The sequence below is a fragment of the Pelodiscus sinensis genome, chromosome 5, assembly GCF_052426305.1.
Source record: "Pelodiscus sinensis isolate ZL-2025 chromosome 5, ASM5242630v1, whole genome shotgun sequence".
Classification (NCBI taxonomy): Eukaryota; Metazoa; Chordata; order Testudines; family Trionychidae; genus Pelodiscus; species Pelodiscus sinensis.
In genome coordinates this window covers 12713080-12733210 of record NC_143056.1, presented here as the reverse complement: position 1 = coordinate 12733210, position 20131 = coordinate 12713080, and the positions used below count along the sequence as shown (strand labels likewise).

General features: G+C 43.1%; 1 protein-coding gene across 4 annotated transcripts; it reads right to left on the bottom strand.

The window, feature by feature from the left end:
* Positions 1-510: 510 nt before the first annotated feature.
* PCNX4 (pecanex 4) lies at positions 511-19894 on the bottom strand. Of its 4 annotated transcripts, none has more exons than XM_075926343.2 (12): positions 19739-19894; positions 18052-18166; positions 13145-13871; positions 12362-12541; positions 11756-12270; positions 10407-10507; positions 9663-9785; positions 8480-8843; positions 7282-7385; positions 2106-3157; positions 1713-1899; positions 511-1240 (listed from the first exon to the last, which is right to left on the bottom strand). In XM_075926343.2, exons 3-12 carry the CDS (start codon positions 13831-13833, stop codon positions 989-991), a joined length of 3567 nt encoding a protein of 1188 aa, XP_075782458.2. In that variant the 5' UTR covers positions 13834-13871; positions 18052-18166; positions 19739-19894; the 3' UTR covers positions 511-988. The 4 variants fall into 4 exon arrangements, with proteins under 4 accessions (XP_075782458.2, XP_089634453.1, XP_075782457.2 ...); XM_089778327.1 differs by having other exon boundaries at positions 18863-19883; XM_075926342.2 differs by having other exon boundaries at positions 19305-19883.
* Positions 19895-20131: the final 237 nt, after the last annotated feature.

The following is a 20131-nucleotide window of genomic DNA, read 5'->3' as shown; positions in this document are numbered from 1 at the left end:
AAAAACTTGCCAGTCTAGACACAGCCTTAAAAGTTTGGCTCAGGTCATGGTCAATAATTGTAAATGTCTCTGCCATCAAGTCAGAAAGGACTTTACTTATCTTCTGTTATTTACTAATTGGAAGAAGTGTTCTCTCAAAATGGAGGAGCCTTCAGCAGGGCATTCTAAATATAGTAGTTTTACACACTTAGATTGTTCAGTAGAATAGCAGTTTTCAACCAGGAATCCAGGAGTCTCCAGGACCCTGTGGCAGAATCCCAGTGTCCTGAAACTAAATCTGAGAGCAAAGCTAGGGAGGGGGCAGGTGGACTTAGGAAGCAGTGTCCACAGGCAGGGAGGGGTAAGGAGAGAACCACAGGGGAGACCTCTGTTGGCACACAATCCCCCCTGCACAAGGCCTCCCCCCCACAAAGGGTTTGTTTACACTGGGAGAGGAAAAGTTTAGAGTAGCTAGTACATACTTCTATAGAAACACTCAAGGCTTCCTGTGTGAAAGGCCAGCTAATAGTATACATTTAAATAAAATCATTTAACGTTACCATAACATGTTCTATAAACAAATATAAAATGATACAAATTTCATATAAACACTCATATGTACACTTTGGTTACCAACTCTATGGTTTACGATATTACAATGAGCTGTACCTGCCTATGAATGCAAGCTATTTAAAAAAAAATGCACCAATACTTAGTGACCAGAGCTATGTTGCTCTTCTTTAAAGTGGAGATCAAGACATACGTGTCTCTTGTCCTGTCAGCCACATAAGGAATAGGGTTAAGTAGTTCCAGCAGTGAAAAAGAGTTTCTAAAGTTCTTGCCTCCAGCTAGCACCTCTTTTGTGCAAATTAGGTCCCCTGGATTTGGGATCTGCCATCAAATGCAGTGAGATCTTCATGTTTCTAGTTGTGCAAATGCAGCGTTAGTATTTGGTTTCCCACTTAAAGATAGGAAATAAAGCAAAACTAAACCCTACATTATACACAGCCTACAACAAAGGCACATGGAGAGGAGCAGACGAATAAACAGGGTAGCCAAGAGGTGGGTCTGCTGCTTGCACTGTTAGGTTTCTCAGAAGAACGGGGTGAGCTTGTATACTGTAGCGTTCTTCATCATCATTGGTAGCATACAGCAGCTCCCACGAAAGATTTGCCCATTGACCTCTGACTGCTTCGTCGTTGAGCTTGCCAACCTGCACTAACAATTCCTGAAGAGTAAGCACTCTCCCAGTGTAAACTCCCTTTGAAAGCAAAAACAATTAACTTTCAGTATATCGTCTAATAAGAGTTCAGAAAAATAGAAAATGGGAATAACTAACATTCTGGGTATTGTCTTTTTAAAACTGCCTCTGTCATAATTTTAGTAACTGGAGATTTTCAACACTGCAGTGCATTGAACCAAATAATGGCACATGCACTGCTCTTCTTAGTTCGAGTAAGAACAAAGGGATATAGGCCTTTATACTATACTGCTGCATATAATTAGAACTGTTGACTCCTGAATGGCTGAATTCTTGAATATCTCCATGTGATAGTTAAATGCTGCTGCATCTGTTTTACAGCTGTCTAGCAATTTCCAGCAATACAAATGCCAGATTTTGTCAAGTACTCACTCATTCTTTGGATGTTAATTTCTCTGCAAAAATAATTAAAATAATACATAGTGGGGAAAAAACAATGTTGCTCATTATTATTTTTTCCCCCTTCGCTTACCATGTTAAGATCATGTCCCAAAGAGAAAAGGTACGGCTTTTCTTGTAAAACTGCTTGTTGCCACTCAAGATCTGATACTAAGCCAATGTACCAGTCACTTTCATATTCTTCCAGATAGTTAATCAGCTCTTTGAAGTTCTCTACTGGACCCAGACTTGCTTTATCAACCATGAGCTTAAATGTATATCTGAAAGATTTGCAATAGAATGCAGAGAATAAGTACACACTTCAGAAAGAGGGACAAAGCAATTATCAAAAGCAATGTAGCTATGATAATCCACTGACAGGTTGTTTCAATTAGCTCAAATGCTGGCATTGATAATGGAAAATGCAAAATATGTTCTTCCAACAGTGTTGTGCTATGATTTATAATCTGCATGGTTCTTTATTTACCTGAATGCTTTCAGTGCTAGTTGGAACAGCTCTGGTTTTCCAGTTAGCCAATCCAAACCAACACACCATGGAATGCCACCAGTGTATGCTCTGAATACATGAGTAGGAGTGGGAACAGTATTGTCTAATCCAAACAAACCAAAACAACAAGACAATACACCATGGATGTACAACTCTTTCAATGCTTTGTCTTTAGTAATGTCTTCAAGTAAAGTGGAAGGCTTGTCTTTCAAATGAAAAAAATCCAGTTGACTCAAAACAAAATGGTACCAGTCTTCTGGAAACCTCTGCCTCATCTCTCTGAGTTTGGAAGTAGGTATGGGTGCAGTTCTCCACTCCTCCGGTATACTTAGTAACTCAGAGTAAGAGCAGCTAAATTCAACTAGAGGTAAGCTTACAACTTCTTGCCTCTTCCCTTTGTCTACTGCAGGGAGTCCCAGCACAACAGCTTTGTAGAGTTTTTCTGCAGGTGCTGTCTCTTGCAGAGCACCAACTGCACTCTGCAGTTCTACCGATCCTGGAATAGATGGAAGTGTTCCTGGTGCAGTTTCTAACAGCTCGGTTTCTTTTCTTTCTCTTGTTCTGCTGGGCTCAAGATCAAAAAGATCACTATCATCTGTCCAATCCGCAACTGTACCTACACTTAAGGTATCTTCATCCTTTATGGGCCTAGGTTTTTCTACTGTACTGTTAAATGTTTTGGTCTGGGCTAATGGAAATGACCCTTCTTTGTTCTTTGTTGTTTTGTCCAGCTTCTCACACATTTTTGATTGTTTATAGCAATACTGGACAAGCATCCATATAAGCACTTTAATCAAATCATCTTTCAGTTGCTTTAAGTTCTCATGTGAATCAATGATTCCAGACAAGACGCTCCTGGCATCAGAATATAATCTCACAGGTAGAGCTGTACAAGGGGTTAAAATGTTTCCAAAATGAAGATTGAGTGTGAAAGTCTCTGCTTGATCCTGGCGTTCAAAGGCCATTTCAAAAACTTCATCCACTCTGTGAGCTTCTGCAGTGTGGCAGGAAGTTTCCTGCAATTCTAGCCCCTATAGCACAAATGGAAACAAGTCATCTTAGCATTGCTTGTTGTGACAAAGAGCAGATAATTTTTTTTATACAAGAAAATAGTATTCCCAGCAATTAGACACTTCCATTTTAATAATTTTGGTACCAATGGAGTGAAGATTTTTTTATAGCACCCATTTTACTCAGACCACAATATTATATTCAATACACAAATCTGAACTTTCTTTAGAACACTGCATTTTATTAATCATGTTACCTTTGCTTCTTGAAACAATAGTAAAGAATAACATTGTCAGACACACAGAAGAACATAATTTGTTGGGCAAAAGTCAACATGGTTTCTGTAAAGGGAAATTATGTCTTACTGATCTATTAGAGTTCTTTGAAAGGGACAAACATGTGGATAAGGGGGATCGAGTAGATATAGTGTACTTAGATTTCCAGAAAACCTGTGACCAGGTCCCTCACAAAAGGCTCTTACATAAATTAAGTTGTCATGGGATAAGAAGGAAGATCATTTCAGGGGTTGAGAACTGGTTAAAAGACAGGAAACAAAAGGTAGGAATAAATGGTAAGTTTTCAGAATGGAGAGGGGTAAATAGTGGTGTTCCCCAAGGCTCAGTGCTAGGATCAGTCCTATTCAACTTATTCATAAATTATCTGGAGAAAGGGGTAAACAGTGAGGCGGCAAAGTTTGCAGACGATATTAAACTGCTCAAGATAGTTCAGACCAAAGCAGACTGAAGAACTTCAAAAAGATCTCACAAAACTAAGTGATTGGGCAACATAATGGCAAATGAATTTTAACATGGATACATGTAAAGTAATGCACAATTGAAAAAAATGACTAACCATACAAACAGTATGATGGGGGCTAATTTAGCTACAACTAATCAGGAAAGAGATCCTTGAAGTCATCACGGATAGTTTTCTGAAGATGTCCACACACTGTGCAGCGGCAGTCAAAAAAGCAAACAGGATGTTTGGAACCATTAAAAAAGGGATAGAGAATAAGATGGAGAATATCTTATTGCCCTTATATAAATCCATGGTACACCCACATGTTGAATACTGCATACAGATGTGGTCTCATCTCAAAAAAGATATACTGGCATTAGAAAAGGTTCAGAGAAGGGCAACTAAAATGATTAGGGGTTTGGAACGGGTCCCATATGAGGAGACATCAGAGACTAGGACTTTTCAGCTTGGAAAAGAGGAGACTAAGGGTGTGTCTAGACTACAGAGTTTTATCGACAAAAGTGGACTTTTGTCGTCAAAACTATATCTGCGTCTACACTACCGCTGAGTTCTGTCGACATAACGTTGACAGAACTCAGCAGTTTTGTCGACGCTGGTAAACCTCATTTTACGAGGCATAACGCCTTCTGTCGACAGAGTTTCTGTTGACAGAAGGTGTTATTGCATGTAAACTGTCCTTTGCGTCTACACTACCATGTCGACAAAGCAGCTTGCTTTGTCGACAGAACTGAATGTAGTGTAGACGCTCTTTGTTGACAGAAGTTTTGTCAACAGTATCTGTCGACAAAACTTCTGTCGACAAAAGCCAATAGTCTAGACGTACCCTAAGGGTGGATATGATAGAGGTCTATAAAATCACGAGTGGTGTGGAGAAAGTGAATAAGGAAAAGTTATTTACTTGTTCCCATAATATAAGCACTAGGGGCCACCAAATGAAATTAATGGGCAGCAGGTTTAAAACAAATAAAAGGAAATTCTTCTTCACATGGCGCATAGACAACCTGTGGAACTCCTTGCCAGAGGAGGTTGTGAAGGCTAGGACTATAACAGGGTTTAAAAGAGAACTAGATACGTTCATGGAGATTAAGTCCATTAATGGCTATTAGCCAGTATGGGTAAGGAATGGTGTCCCTAGCCTCTGTCAGAGGGTAGAGATGGATAGCAGGAGAGAGATCGCTTGATCATTACTGATTCGGTTCACTCCCTCTGGGACACCTGGTATTGGCCACTGTCAGCAGACAGGGTACTGGGCTGGATGGACCTTTGGTCTGACCCAGTATGGATGTTCTTACAGAACAACCATATAATTGTGTTGGTTTTTTTTAAGTCTTGAGCCACAGGATGAGTGAGATACAATACTTAGTAATTCATTAGATTTTTTTTCAACTTCTATTTCAGGGGTTCCCAAACTTTTTACACGGGGACCAGTAAATCCATTCACGAGCTTTTGGAGGACTGGTAACATTCATTTGCATATTTATTAAGCAAGTGATGAATAGTCAAATAAGTTGTTTCTGATCCTCCCAAACCCCCCAGTGCCAGCTTTAGCAAAGCTTTTGATATGGTCACTTACAATATCCTGCCAGCAAGTTAAGGGAATATGGATTGGATAAATGGACTGTAAGATAGACAGAAGACTGGCTAGACCAGGGTTTCCCGAACTTTTTACTTTAGTTGGAACCCATTTTTTTCAGTACTGTTTTATGCAGCCCAAAAATATAAACACATATTAAAAAATGAATACATTTTCACTGTTTCACCTGGCTGCATCCTCCACCCAGCTTGGGCTTGGGGAACCCGGCCCTGCACAGGCATGCTGGGAGGCGGGAGCAGGAGCAGGAGCAGTCTGGGGGTAGAGTATCTGGCTAGGAAGGAGGATGCAAGGAGGGGTAGGGTTGCCAGGGGTCCAGTTTGTAGCCGACAGTCCGGTGTTTGAGGCTTTTGTCCAGGAAACAAACTGAAAAGATACCGGACATATAACAGGTCTGGTATTTTCTCATTAGGTAAGTTTTATTATTATTAGGTGTATCAGTTTGTAGGTGCGAACTGCATGGCTGGTAGATATGCTCAGGCTGCGAGTGTGTCTACCAGCCAGACAGTTCGCAACTACTCGAGGGTGCATGTTGGGGGGAGAGGGAAAACGGAATCCCCGGGGCCAGACTCACTCGTGCTTCGCTGGGACCATGTGTGGGACGGACAGTGCCCCGAGATCTGCATGTACCTGGGTCAGTCCCGCTCCCCACCATCTGATTTGCTCCCCTCCCACTGCCCCTCCAGCCAGTTGGTTCTCCCCCACTTCCCCTTCCAATCTCCCCCGGCCAGCCCCGCTGCCCCCGACCTCCCATCCCCCTGGCATCCCTGCTTCCGAAGGCCCTGATCTTCTCCGGCCAGCCCCACTGCTCCTGTCCACCCTTGCTTCTGGCAGCCGGTTCTCCCCATCTCCCATCATCCTTCCCGGCCAGCCCTGCCCCCCCCAAACTCGTGTCCCCCAGCAGCCCTGCTTCCACAGGCTTCCAGATCTCCCCTGGCCAGACCTGCTGCCCCCAACAACCCCCTCCAACTAGTCCTGCTCCCCCTGGCCCCCTCCCAGCCAGTCGGTTCTCCCCTGCTTCTCCTCCCTATCTCCCCCGGCCAGCATCGCTGCCCCAGTCAAGCCCTGCTTCCGGTTCTCCCTTCCTCCTCCTCCTCCTGATCTCTCCTGACCAGCCTCCTACCCCCTAACCCTGTCCCTCCGTGCTTCCACCAGCCAGTTCCTCTCTCCTCCTCCCCCCCCCCCCCCCCCCGGCATCTTACCAGCCAGTCCCACTGCCCACATCCAGTGCTGCTTCCAGTGGCCAGTTCTCTCCTCCTCCCGACCTCCCCCAGCCAACCCCGCTACCCCCAACCCCACCCCTCCTTTCCAGTGTCCGGCCTCCCCCCCCCGTGAGATCAAGTATGTCTGGCATTGTTTTTTATCTCACCTGGTAACCCTAGCTACATCTCTGCTTGGAGCCCAGAACATCCGGCTGCAGACTCTGCCCAGCCCAGCCGAGGGTTTGGGGGACCCGGCACCACACAGGTACTCCGGGAGCCCAGAACACCCCGGCAGCCACTCTGAGGCCCAGTATTTTTTTCCCACGGTCTGGTAGTGGGCCGTGGCTCAGTTTGGAAAACGCTGTTCTAGGTCATAACTGGCTTATGCATTTCAGATTGTTTTAAATGTATCATTTAAACGACTTAACAGTGCACCACAAGAGAGCCTATCAGTTACAAAACTAAATTCGTTACACCCAGAACACCTCTTGCTTTATGTAATGTAAACTGTGTTACTTGTGCTATTACAGGAAGTTACACAGAAACAAATGTTTCCAAAACACGACTAAGTAAGATTTCAGTAAATATTCACCTTAATAGTCACACAGCAGTATGTGAAGCCTCTTTCTAGCACCAATATCCATATCAGTCTGTCCTGAAAACGGCACAAGTAGTGTGAGCCAGGTAAGACGAGACCTAAAAAAGGGAACGAAAAAGTTATTTTACTGTGGCATTCTGATGATTAAGGTTTCTTCTATACATTGAGGAAACCATTGCAAAGACACTCTTGTATGAAATAGTTTGTGGTCTGTCATGTCCTTTCAACAGCCTAGCACATTTACAGAGTAACACTGATCTTGCCAGAACCAGTTTGGGCTGGCCAAGGACAGCACAGGTATTGCTTAAGTAGATTCCTAGCTTCCTGATGTATATATCCCACAGTGACCACATCTAATACTAGCTAGGGCTTTGGGGCAACTTGCAAGTATAAGGCCAATGCCTTGTGGAATGGCGGTCAGAATTGCCAGCAGAACTAGGGCAGCTGCGGTGCTTATGGTTTCCTCTTACAATATGAAGAGCTATTGTAAACTATACTGCTTGAGCTGGAGGCTTATTCCTGACTGTTACAATCAGCTGGAACTACCAGAAAATGTACACTGCTTTTTTCATGTTTTCTTCGGTATAGCGGTATAGATGGGCCTTTCTGCAGAACTGCTTCTTATGTTAAACTCCTTTGTGTCTGTTCAAGCTAAGAAATTAAGGTGTAAATCTGGATCCAAATACTGTCTAGATCAATTATCTTTTCTGTGAGGAAAAACATCTTGTTTTTAGTATAATAAAAATAAAGACGCTATACCCTTTCATAAATTTGTAAGGTCGGAAGGGACCACTATGATCCTCTAGTCTAACCTCCCACATAACACGGGCCACAGAATTTTACCAAGTGATTCTTGTTTCAAGTCCACAGCCTTTAATTGAGCTTGGGTAGATCTTTCAGAAAGATATCTTCTCTTTCAATATAAGGAATGCCGAGTGCAAAAGGATTGTGCACCACTTTGTACTGTATTGAACCATAGCACACTATTAAGAGAATGCAGCCATTTCAGAAGCCATCCATTTTTTTATCTGAATAAGCCCTGGAACACTGTACTGTAAATTTTAATCTAAGTAGTATCACATTTATTTTGATTAGATGTTGCAAATCACAATGTTCTCCAACAAAGACTACACAAAATTAGGAGATAACACAGTTAAATGCTTTATTTTACACAGTTGCTTAGTTTACCTACCTAAACTACCAGCTGCTAGTGCAGACTGCAGCGCAGTGGCCAAACTTGGAACCACCTGCTGGTAGTATATGGTATCTGAACAAACACATGCAGTTGCACCCACAGGTCCAGGCCAGCTTCGGATAGGTCTAGGAAATCCAATCAAAAATATTGGTAGAGTGAAAAGTGGCACCAAGGGAGAAGAAAGCAGTGTAGAGATAGCTATGAAGGCCAGTACAATTGGGAAGAAAACAATGTTGAGTGTAATTAAGGTGGCAGTAGATTTCCGACGTTGCTTTTTCTCTGTCCATGATGTCAAGAGAACAACTACTGCAAACTGTAGTTTTGAGATCAGCTGAAGTAATCGATCCCGAATTACACCAACCTGTAGAAATACACACAAGAATCAAATTTTTTCATAGGTATCTGGTCACATTCAACATTGCTAGTATTTTCAGGTTTACATAGCTTTATTTAGTACACTTAACATTCTTTTAACATTAACTACCAAACCAAGAGAAAATCCACATCTACAGAGTTTCAGTTCTCCATATTCACAATCCCTGAGCCCTAATTCTGGAAGTGGGGAAGAAAAGTATAGCAAGCAATACCTGACTGGTCCTGAATGAGGGATTCTGCCAGAGCAGGGGAGGTCCCTTGGCACCGGCCCCTGTAGTCCACTGCCCCATCCCACTGCTGGTGCTTCTGGCTCCCCTACCACCAGACCGAGCCAGTCCTCCTACCACCGGTTGGCTAAGCTCCCAGCCCCATCTGGCTGCTGCCAGTGCTGCCAACCCTGCGACCACTGGACACCCTGTGGCTCTGGCCCTCTCTGGGCTACTGGACACCAGTGGCTCGATCTCTGTCTGGGTTACTGCTGCCTGTGATTCCATCCCCATCCAGGCTGCCAGACACTGGACTCCTGTCACTGGTAGAGCTCTGGCCCCAGCGCTGGACAGACCGCTGCCGGCTCCAGTTCCACTGCTGCCACCAGCCCCAGCAGGGCTCCTAGACAGTGGGGCCCCCCGCCAACTGGCTGCTGCCCGAAAAGGCTACTTGAAGCAAGCTGCCCTGCCACCAAGCTCCTGGCCAAGGTTCTCTAGTCCAGGAACATTTGTGATGCCGGACCAGAGAGCCCCCTCTTTAGGATGGTACAACCTGTAGCTAGCTGCTTGATCAAAATTAAAATTAAAATTAGGTTTACCAGTAAGAGTCTGATTCCTGTATCAATGCTTCTGTTCCACCACACATCTGTATTAAATAGTAACATCTGCACTATTGCTACAACCACCATCTCCAACAGGGCGCACTCTGTATTTTGCCAAACCTAAAACAGAGACCAATTATTTGTTGTACCAAGAAGCTGCTGTGGCAGGGTCAATCTCTCTCCTGAGACCCCAACCACTGTTCTGACCACTGTCCCACACTTTGAGGGCTGCAGCAGGGCCCTCATCTGCAGAGTTTTTGTCCCTGGGCCTTCCTGGCCCTTAGCATAAAGGATGTTGTATGGGCTGAAGCCCTGGGCCAGTCACGGCTGACCAGAAAGCCCTTTTATTTTTCCCCCCAAAGGGTGGGGGTAAGGGAGCCCTCCAACACCCCCTGCTCAACTCCTTACCTCCCCCTGTAGCCTTTAGCAGGGCTGGTGGTTCCTTCTGCTTCTCTACTCTGAGTCTCCTTCACACTGGGTTGTTTTCCTTCTCTCCACTCTCCTCCTCTCCCTCTCCCTCAGAGGCCCCCTGGCAGCCCCAATCAGCTTCACCTGGCCCTTAATTGATTTGCATCCACCCTCTCTCAGCTGCCCCTAATTAGCCAGGATTGCTGCTGTTCCCTCTGCTCTGTCACACTGCCCATTCTCATTCTTGACCTGGAGTATTTCTTCCAAGTCACTTATTTCTTTTGGAAAAAGTTTCTTCTACAAAGGTAACAAATGAGAAAAATTTAAAATTACCATTCTAAAGCTTCTTGTGAATCCAATGCAAATGGAAACAGAATGAAGACTATGTAGGGAACTGTCTAATGAAAGAAATGCTATCATAGCAAATGGAGAAACTGCAATTAAAAGGAAAAAACACATGAGAAACGTCAATGTTTTTCTTGTCAATGTCTACCAAAGTCCATAAATTCGCTCCAGATTCTGCGATGAGCTCAATGCAGAATGGAAATCGACACCAATAAGTCAGTAATTTTTAAAAATAAAATTTCTCCTCTCCCTTAAAACAAAACAACAAATTCTTAAAATCAGGCGATATTTTCATACAAAGTGCCCATCCCTCCCTGCAAGTGTTTACACCCATGCTTAACTTGTGATTAGTCTCTCTGAAGTTAATGGTAATATTCTGATGAGTGAAACAAGTACTCCAGAATTATATCTGCACCACAGATGGAGAACCTGCGTCTCAGATCCAGATCATTGCTTCATCTTATCCTGCCTGCAGCAAGTCTCCATGCTATGGATAGGAAACCAGTGTCGTCCCCCCCCCAGAGCTGGAACCACAAGTGCTGGCTCGTCCCCCACAGCTCAATAGGCATAGGGGTGATCTGGGAAGCTTCGTGCTCTGCCCTTTTCCCTAGTGCCAGCTCCACAGCTCCCACTGGCCGGGAATGGTGGCCAAAGGGAGCCGTGAGGGCAGCATGCATTGCTCAGAGCCACCTGGCCTTTCTACCTAGGCACCGGACATGGTAGTCACTTCCAGGAGCAGCATGGAGCCAGGGCAAGCAGGGAGCCTGCCTTAGCCCCACTGGGCCACCAACTGGGAGCTGCCTGGGATAAGTGCCACTCAGCACCCAAACCCTCTGCCCCAGTTCAGAACTCCCTCCTCTCATCCCACCACCCCTAGCTAGAGTCTTCCCATACCCCAGCCCACTCCCCAGTTGAGAATTCCCTCCCACACTCTGAACCTCTCATTTCTTGTCCCACACAAGAGCCTTGGAGAAGCCTCTGCAACCCCCTCAATTTAGTTTTCTTTTAGAATTATATTATGAAAGCTACAGCAAAGAGATTCAAAAGTGACAATTTATGGATTCCATATCTACATTCCTTTAAAGGAGGCTGGGTTTCAGAGAGCACTGAGCGCACTCACTCTGAAAGTTAGTTCCTCCACAAAATTCATTCACCTTAAGTCACAAGTCACTTCTGAAAATCTGGACCCATTAATTGGGCATACAAGACTAAAAAAAACTTTAATGCAAACTTTAAGTCATTTAAGTCAGCTCATGCATTTTAACTCGAAATGTTATTGTCATATTTTAAATATCCCTTTAATAATCTTACATATAGCATATAACAGGTACTCCTACCTAGTGTTAGTAAAATCCTTCTGACAACACCAACTTCCATAAGTCTTCTTTGTGTCTCCATGAACACCGTCATAGTCCTGACATCCTTTGGATAAAAAGGATTTCGGAAGATTCCAAACAAGTACACTCCCTGAATCTCTCTAAGAAGCCACATAATTATAAGTAATATGATCAGAATGTAACTCACTACAGCCTGGGGACTGGCTCTGGAAAATAATGAAAAACCAGCAAAGTGATGCAGCAAGCTGGCTTCTATGAGAGCCAACGTCAAGACAGTCAAATAGAAAAAGAATTCCCTCCAACCCAAGTATATCCTCGGACCACAGGATATCGTCTTAGACTTGTTGGAAGTTAAATGGCTGATTGTAGTGTGCTTATAGGCTAAACCAATCTCACTTAGGTTAAGACTGAGTATGAACCCAAATCCAGTCATGAAGAGGACCACACCAACAGTGCTGGGAATGAAATACGTCGCTATAGCTGTTCCAGCAGAAATGAGAAACATTACTAATAACCTGTGAAGGAGAAAAAAAAAAAAGATTTGCTTGAAAAGAAAAAAGGTTAAAGTATATTGATATATTTGATATTTATGTAAATAACATTTACCTTATATTACTTGACATGGGTGAACCTCCTAGGCCAAACTCCAACACTTGTTCCATTCCCCATAGAAAAAGTGCATCAAGTGGGGGCAGAATCCCCAATGCCCACAAAAGTGGCAAAAACAGAAATAAGATGTGCAAAATCTGGTTTGTCTGTTCTAAAACTGGTATGTTAACTGTAAACCTGGATGAAAAAAAGATGATTTGACTCTTATGAAAGAAAGATACCGTTAAGTTCAGAAGTATACAAGTTATATATCTCATATTCAAATGTCAGAATAGTCAGACTTTTTGAAAAATGACATCATAAAAATAAATATATTTCAATTAATTCCTGAACATTGTCAGACTGACAACATCTAGAAGTGCAAAGTTTGAATCCAGATCTAAATTATTTTGACTACATATGGTATAAATTATGTTAAGACAAATAAAATCTGTAAAAATATACTGCTTGTTAACTGATCCTTAAAAAGACAGTAAAGGCAAACAATTACAGTACTTCCAATAATAATGATTTTAAAAGACTAAGCGTGACTACTTTAGCTCTGCTAAATCTGTAACTTCAGTCTCACCTAACTTTTCTCAAAAGATATCCAGTTCTTAATTTTCTATAAAAGCAAAATAAAACATTATGTTCTATTGTATAATTTTCTAGGGTTCTTCTGGATTTTTCCAATTGATTGACATTTCCAAATACATATCCTTCAGGAAAATTGTTTCATAGCATCTACCAAGAAACAGTGTACATAAACCCACATTACAGTTATATAAACATTGTAGTTACCTGTGTACAAGATCCACTGCAATAAAGACAAAAATATAGAAAGGTCTGATCAGAGCAGTAATTTCATAAGTATCCAGTGCTTGAAAAGTAGCTGTCTCTGTAGCTGTGTTTATGATTAAAGAATATTCTCCTATACATATAGTCACCCATCCAAACACAAAGATCACAACAGTTCCTCCAATGCTATTATACAGCAAGGTTATTCTGTTTGGCAGCAAATACCAAGTTCCTAAACCACACATTATCCCAGCAAGAAAAGAATGAAATACAGTATTGATTATAAATTTCTTGCCTGGAATAATAAATTTAACTGTCTCTGAACCCACACAGCTGGAAAATTCATACTCATCTTCATCCGTTAGGGTATTCTGAATTTGCATTCTTTCTACTGTCACTGTTTTCTGTCTTGCATACAGATTTGTCATCTGGAGAATAAGTGCTGTAACAAGCATTAGTCCTCCTGAAAGTGTAGCGGTGTAATAGTCTTTCATAATGTCTAACTGATACAAAAGAGTTCCTACTCCTCCCAAAACCCATGGTGTCAGGAAAAGAATGATCTGATTCACATATACGTAAGGAGGTGCACAATAGCCTAATTTAAATCGAGGACCTCCCAAAACAGTCTGTGGAAAGCGCTTCAAGAAGAACTCCTGTTTGTAATAATTCAGAAGAGGAACATCTGGACCCATTCTTATTACTCAGGAATCTTGGCTGAATCCCATCTTTCCTGTAATATAGCAACAGCAGATAAAGAAAAATAAGGTAATGTTACTAAATGACACATTCGAAACTTCACAAGCAGGCAATAACGATAATTGTTTTGTCCTGTTTTCATTTGTAAAATCATAGTGGAATTTTTTCATTAATATTTTCAGTAGATATCTTCTATCCTATTTGCAGATACAATGAATTTTAAGAACACAAGTAAATTGTTAAAATGGGAAAAAACTTTACAACATATTTTAAAAAACAGAATATACTGAACAATGCAGAATATATTAAATTAGTCCCATAATTCTTCACATAAGACCCCTACTCTTTGGAGTTCTTTTCACTTATGCCGATGTCTAGGAACCCCAGTCATTGACCAGGGCCCAGTTGTACAAGACAATTCACACAGAAAAGATGGCCTTGCCAGAAGAGCTTACAATCAAAGACAAGAGATAGATAGGGAAGTACAAGTAATCAATGAAACAATATGGATCAGGTAAAGTAATGGCTTCAGCACAACATTAGCTTAACTGTTGTCAATGTTTTCATAGGGTTCATGGCAAATAAAGATTTTTTAAGGAGCAAAGTGAGGTAGTTTTGTGGATGTTCATGGGGAACTCCGCCCAACATGGAGGGATAGCATGAAAGAAAGAACAAAGGTGCGTGTTTGAAAATTTAATAATTAGATGATGAATGCAAATGAATGACATTCCCCCTTTCCTATCTGCTGGAGAAAAAAACCTGAAGACCTAATTGTAACAGGCACCACAAATATTCAGGCATATGGGAATGAGCAACAGCAACAAACCATTTACAGGGTTATTACTTCAATATGGATTTTTATGAGCTAACTGAATATAGACAGGCATCGAAAAGGAATGATTGCTCCAAAGATAAGGAAACTTTTTTAAAAGAGAGTATCTTTGAACTCTACAAACACAATAGAGCAAAACATACATTTATCTTGTTTATCATAGAGGCATAGGAATGGAAAGGACCTCAAAAGATCACCAAGTTAGTTCCATACATTCATGGCAGAACTAAAATAAGACCATCCCTAACAGGTATTCTAACCTGCTCTTAAAAATCTCCAAAGATGGAAATTCCATAACCTCACTTAAGGAAGGAACTAGAGGTAATAGACAGGTGTACTAAGTTTGAGTGCCTAGATAAAGAACTAGACTCTTAAAAAAAATTGTGTAGCAACTCCCTATTTTTGTTTTTTAGTAAGGTACCTGTGGGTTAGCTAGCAGATTTAATGCAGGAAATGTTTTAATACTAGCTGCCTTCTATCTGACAAGTAAACCCTACCCCATTTTTAATACCAATTCAAATGAAGGAGAAAATATGCTAACATCACTGATATGTATTCTCTCACTACTACAGATTGAACCTCTCTAGTCTAGCAGCATCCATGGTCTGGCATGATGTTAGTAAGCTGGATGTCCACTTATCATGGGTATGGCCAAGTTTCCTGCAGTCTCATAAAGTTTGTGTACAGCCACAAGTCCTGGCTCTCAGTATTCTGTGCTGTTATTTAGCTCTAATTTACCCCATACATGTCTTCTAAGAGCACAGTAAGCAGTGGAAGTATTGGTAATGCTGCTAAACAATATTGACTTGCAGTGGTTCGGCACCGGTCAGGTCCCGAAGGTGCCAGACTAGAAAGGTTCATCTTGTATACGTAACACTTATAAGTGCTTTAGTGCACAATGAGCAGTTTACAGTCACCAAGGAAACAGTCACATAGTCTACAAGTATGCTCTGGACAGAAATGGATGCTGCCCAGATAATGTAAATTTATAATGGGCATTTTCTTTAAAAAATATTAACCACCTCAACATTGTATTACTCAGTAACAAAATGTAAAGTCAGGATTTAATGTTGACTTGTTGCCCTCATGAAACAGAATACTCTAGTCTAAACAAAACATTTCTTTTCTTCTGTTGTAACTTTGTATGTTGTTGTGTTACTGGCATTCTCAGCACTCACTCATATCTGAAGCAACTAAAATGTAATGTGGAAATATTGCCAATCACATGGATATTGAATAGGACATTACAATCCGCTCTACAGTTTGTAAATGCAATATGGACAGACCCTTGTAAAGTATTTTAAAAGTATGTCCTAAAAAAAGTAGATTCTAAGCTTGCTCAGACATCATAGGAACTTTATAAATAAAATTAAATAGCATGTTTTAAAGTGGTGTGTGCACAACTGCCAAGTTTAAAAGTCTGATTTGTGAAAAATTGTGAGAGCAGGTAAAGGAGAAAAAATTAGTTTTAAAAAGAAACAAAGGCAGTTTTACTTTTTTTTTCCCTCCCCCTCCAATAAAATTTCCCTGGAAGCTGTGATTTTACTGTTTTCACACAGAGGCTTTTTCTCCAAGTTTAATCTGCATTCTTGTTTCTAAGTATATTTGTTAACCAAAAACAAAATATTAACGAATAAAACACATGTAACAATGTTTTATTTGTTTAAATATTTACTCTACAAGTTCTGCATAAAATAAACATACTTGTATAAAATTTAAAATCTATGTGCCTAAACAACACAGTCATCCTATCCTTGAAAAACAACAGAAACATTGTAAGGCACTATTCAAAAGCAATAAACATATTTGTAAGAGAAATCGGAGACTTAAGACCAACAATATTGAAAACAGTGTAATCTGAAATACTTCTATCTGACCTCTGATAAATGATATGAGGGTGCCAGATCTTTAAACAGATAATTACCACCGCACTAGTCCCAGCAAAAGTAACTGTTTGCAGGATCTGCCCTTAGTTTGCATTTCTAAAGTATGTGGGCAGTTCTAGGCTGACCACATTGCCAGGTTACCTAGCTGGGCTGGGTGACAACAATCACATCAACATTAAGCTACCTTTCTTCTCTTTCCAAACCCTTCATGGTTCAACTCCACTCTCACTACTGCCAGCTTGGGGGTGGTGTGACAAATCAACCCCTACCAGCTTGGGGGTGGTGTGAGGCCAGCAGTCACGACAAATCAGCCCTTTGTTCCTGGGATCTTAGCCGCTGGGACCACAGGCCTACTGGCAAATTGCACCGGACTACAGGACCCTCCAAAGCACAGAGTCTAGAGCAGTTGCTTTGATTCACCATACCCTTGGGACAGCTCTGTCTCCATCACCTATCTGTCAAACAAGCAACTCCCATGCTTTCTCCTAGGCTGTCCCACACCTGGAAGAAGCATGCCACAAAATATTTCCAAATCTACCTCATTTGTTTCTGCTATGATGCCTACAGAAGCACTGATAATAGGCATGGTGTTGGGATACTAATACCACTGCCTATCATGTTGATCAATACTATCCCATTGTTTCCTTGTACTCCTCTAGTCTGTATCCATTTGCTATATCTTATAACAGTTGCTGTAAGGTCTTTGGGATTTGCGGCTTTTTGTTTATTTGTGCTAACGCAATGGGCTCCTAGGTACTACTACAATACAAACAACAACTGGACATAACCAGTGGAGTTCTACACTTGTATTTCTCAGTTGCTTATATCATCCCCATTACCCAATAGTATTGGAACATAATTAAATCTTTTAAAGCTTTTAATCTTCATAATCACTCTCTGAGGTAGAGGTGTGTTATTCTTATTTCGCAGATAGGGAACAGAGGCACAAGAGACTTGACCAATGTGACTCATGAAGCCACTGGAAGAGTCAGGACCTGAACCCTGACCTCCTCACTAGTCCCAAGCTAGTGCCCTAATTATGTATGAGGCCATCCTTATTCTATAGGGCTTATAATTGTGACATGCAGCTTTAAGTTTCTGGTAAAGGCTGAAAGATTGAAGTGGATGAATTTCTACTTCTAATATAGGAAAAACTTAAAAAACAATGACTAGTCTAGCAGCGCTTTAAAGACTAATGAAACTTGTAGATGGTATCATGAGCTTTCATGGGCACAAGCCACTTCTTCAGATGAGTGGAGTATTAAAAACCCCTCTGATAGTTCTAATGTTACAGCAAAACCTCAGATATGTTTTAACTTTCATTTTTTAAATTATGTCATAAGGATTTCAAAAACATGAGGTTATATAAAAGTTAAAATTATAAATAATTAACTGTTTTGTGTGGGCCAAGCCACAATAGTTAAATGAGACTAACAGCAAATAAGATCAACTAGCCATAAACAAACAGAATAAATAAAAAATTAGCACAACCTTACCCCAAGCAGAGTTTTAATCCAGTGAGACTTCATGAAGTCCACTAAGGACTTAATTATGTCTATGAAATTTTCATAGGTGTTCAGATACCATGATGAGGGGTGGCAATGTAAAACTCTAAAATCAGAAATAGATGTTGTGCTTGGATTAGCAACTGTTTAGCTTCGTATCTCTATACAGGCAGTCCCCGGGTTACAGGGATCCGACTTACATCGGATCCCTTCTTACAAACAGGGTGAGGCAACCCCACACTAGCTGCTTCCCCCCAGCAGACCAGGGAGACGCGAAGCTAGAGCCGCCCCCAGCAGACCAGGGAGATGCGGAGCGGCTTTTCTCAGCAGACACCTCAGCTTGAGAATAAAGGACTGAAGGAAGCGAGGTGTGGGAGAATAAAACTGAGCTCTGGAGAAATGTTTGGCTAGAGTTTCCCCTACAATATGTACCAGTTCCGACTTACATACAAATTCAACTTAAGAACAAACCTACAGTCCCTATCTTGTACGTAACCCGGGGACTGCCTGTATACACAAACCTCTTGGCAGACATAGGGTACATCTATACTATGAAGCTTTTAGCAATAAGGCTTTGTCAACCCTGCCCTGTCACTAAAAGCTGGTGCATGTGAACACTGTCAGCACTTTTGCAGACAAAGTACTTCTGCCCCCAGTGGGTGGCTTTCACTAAAGCAGAGTTCATAGTTGCACTTGCACAGTCAAATCTTTGTCACTTATGGGGGAGGAGGGGAGCGTTAAGCCCCTGTGAACAACAGAAGTTTTGCTGTTCAAGTATAAGTGTAGACATAGCCATAGTTACCTGCAAGTTGCACAGCCTTGGTACTGCAAACTAGAGAGACAATGATAGAAATGTAGCCGTGTGGTGTCGCTGAAGCAAAAAACAGGACTATGTAGCACCATCTTGTTAGTCTGTTAAGTGCTACATAGTCCTGTTTTTTACTCCCAGGCGCATTCTTACCCCCCCTTTCCGCTCCCGGGGCAGCAGCTGCAAAGCCCTTTGGCCAAATACCATCCCCTTCGGCCAACGCTCTGTATTCGTCCAGCGCCTAGGGCACCACTGCCTGCAGCGGCCGCCCGCGGGGCACAGCCCCTACCAAGCCCACACACACCCTGGCTCTTTTAGGCTCTGGAACCAGCCCCGTGGCTCGGCCGCGGTGGAGATCCAGGCCAGCGACTACCCCAAGTGGCAGGGGGCGGGAGACGGGGCAGCCCGGCCCGCGCCTCCTGAGGAAGCCGTGTACCTGCGGGCAGCTCGGGCCGCCGGGCGGGGCAGCCCCAGGCGCAGCGGCGGCGATGGAGGCTCCCCGCTCCGGCCCGTTAGCTGAGGCAGGGAACCAGGCCGCCGGCAGGTGCGGCGAAGAGGCGGCTGAGGCTGGGCGGCTGCTCTCGCTCTCTCCGCGGCAACCCCCAGGCGCCGGGCCCCGCGCGCGGACGGAACGGAAACGAGGCTGCGTCTTCCCCTCCGGCCGCCGCCATTTTCCCGCCTCAGGGCCCGAGACCTGCCCGCCCGGGCCGCGTGGCCGGCGGTTAGTCGCGGGCGGTTGCGAGGGGCACGCTGAGGGGGCCTTAGCGCCGCGAGGAAGGTTCGGTGGGGGAGGGGACGTGGCCTGCGGCCCTGCCCGCTCCTCGCCGTGTGGACTGGCCCGGCTTCCCTGAGGCTCGCTGCAAGACCCACCGCTAGCACCGTGGGGCCCCGCTTGTGCGACAGGGACACGCGCGAGGCGGCAGCCAGGGGCGCTCACGCTGCGTGGAGCCGACGCTAATCGCCGCAGCAACCCGGGAGGGACCGGAACGGAGTCTGCCAGGGCCCTGGCGGCTTGCGGCTAAGGTTAACCCGCCCCGCGGGGCCACTGGCTGCGGAGGGGGGCGCCGCTCTGGGCTAGGAGCGGGGCCGGCTTATCCAGTGGGCACGGTGCCAGGGGCCCACGGAAATGGTTTAATTTCTTTTAAAATCAGAAGGAAAAAAAAAACCCTTTTAGGTTCGAAGAAAATGTTTTAGTTTTTTTCTCACATCAGAAAAAAAAAGGAAACTTTTAGGGCCCACGAAAATCTATTACTTTTTGCCTAA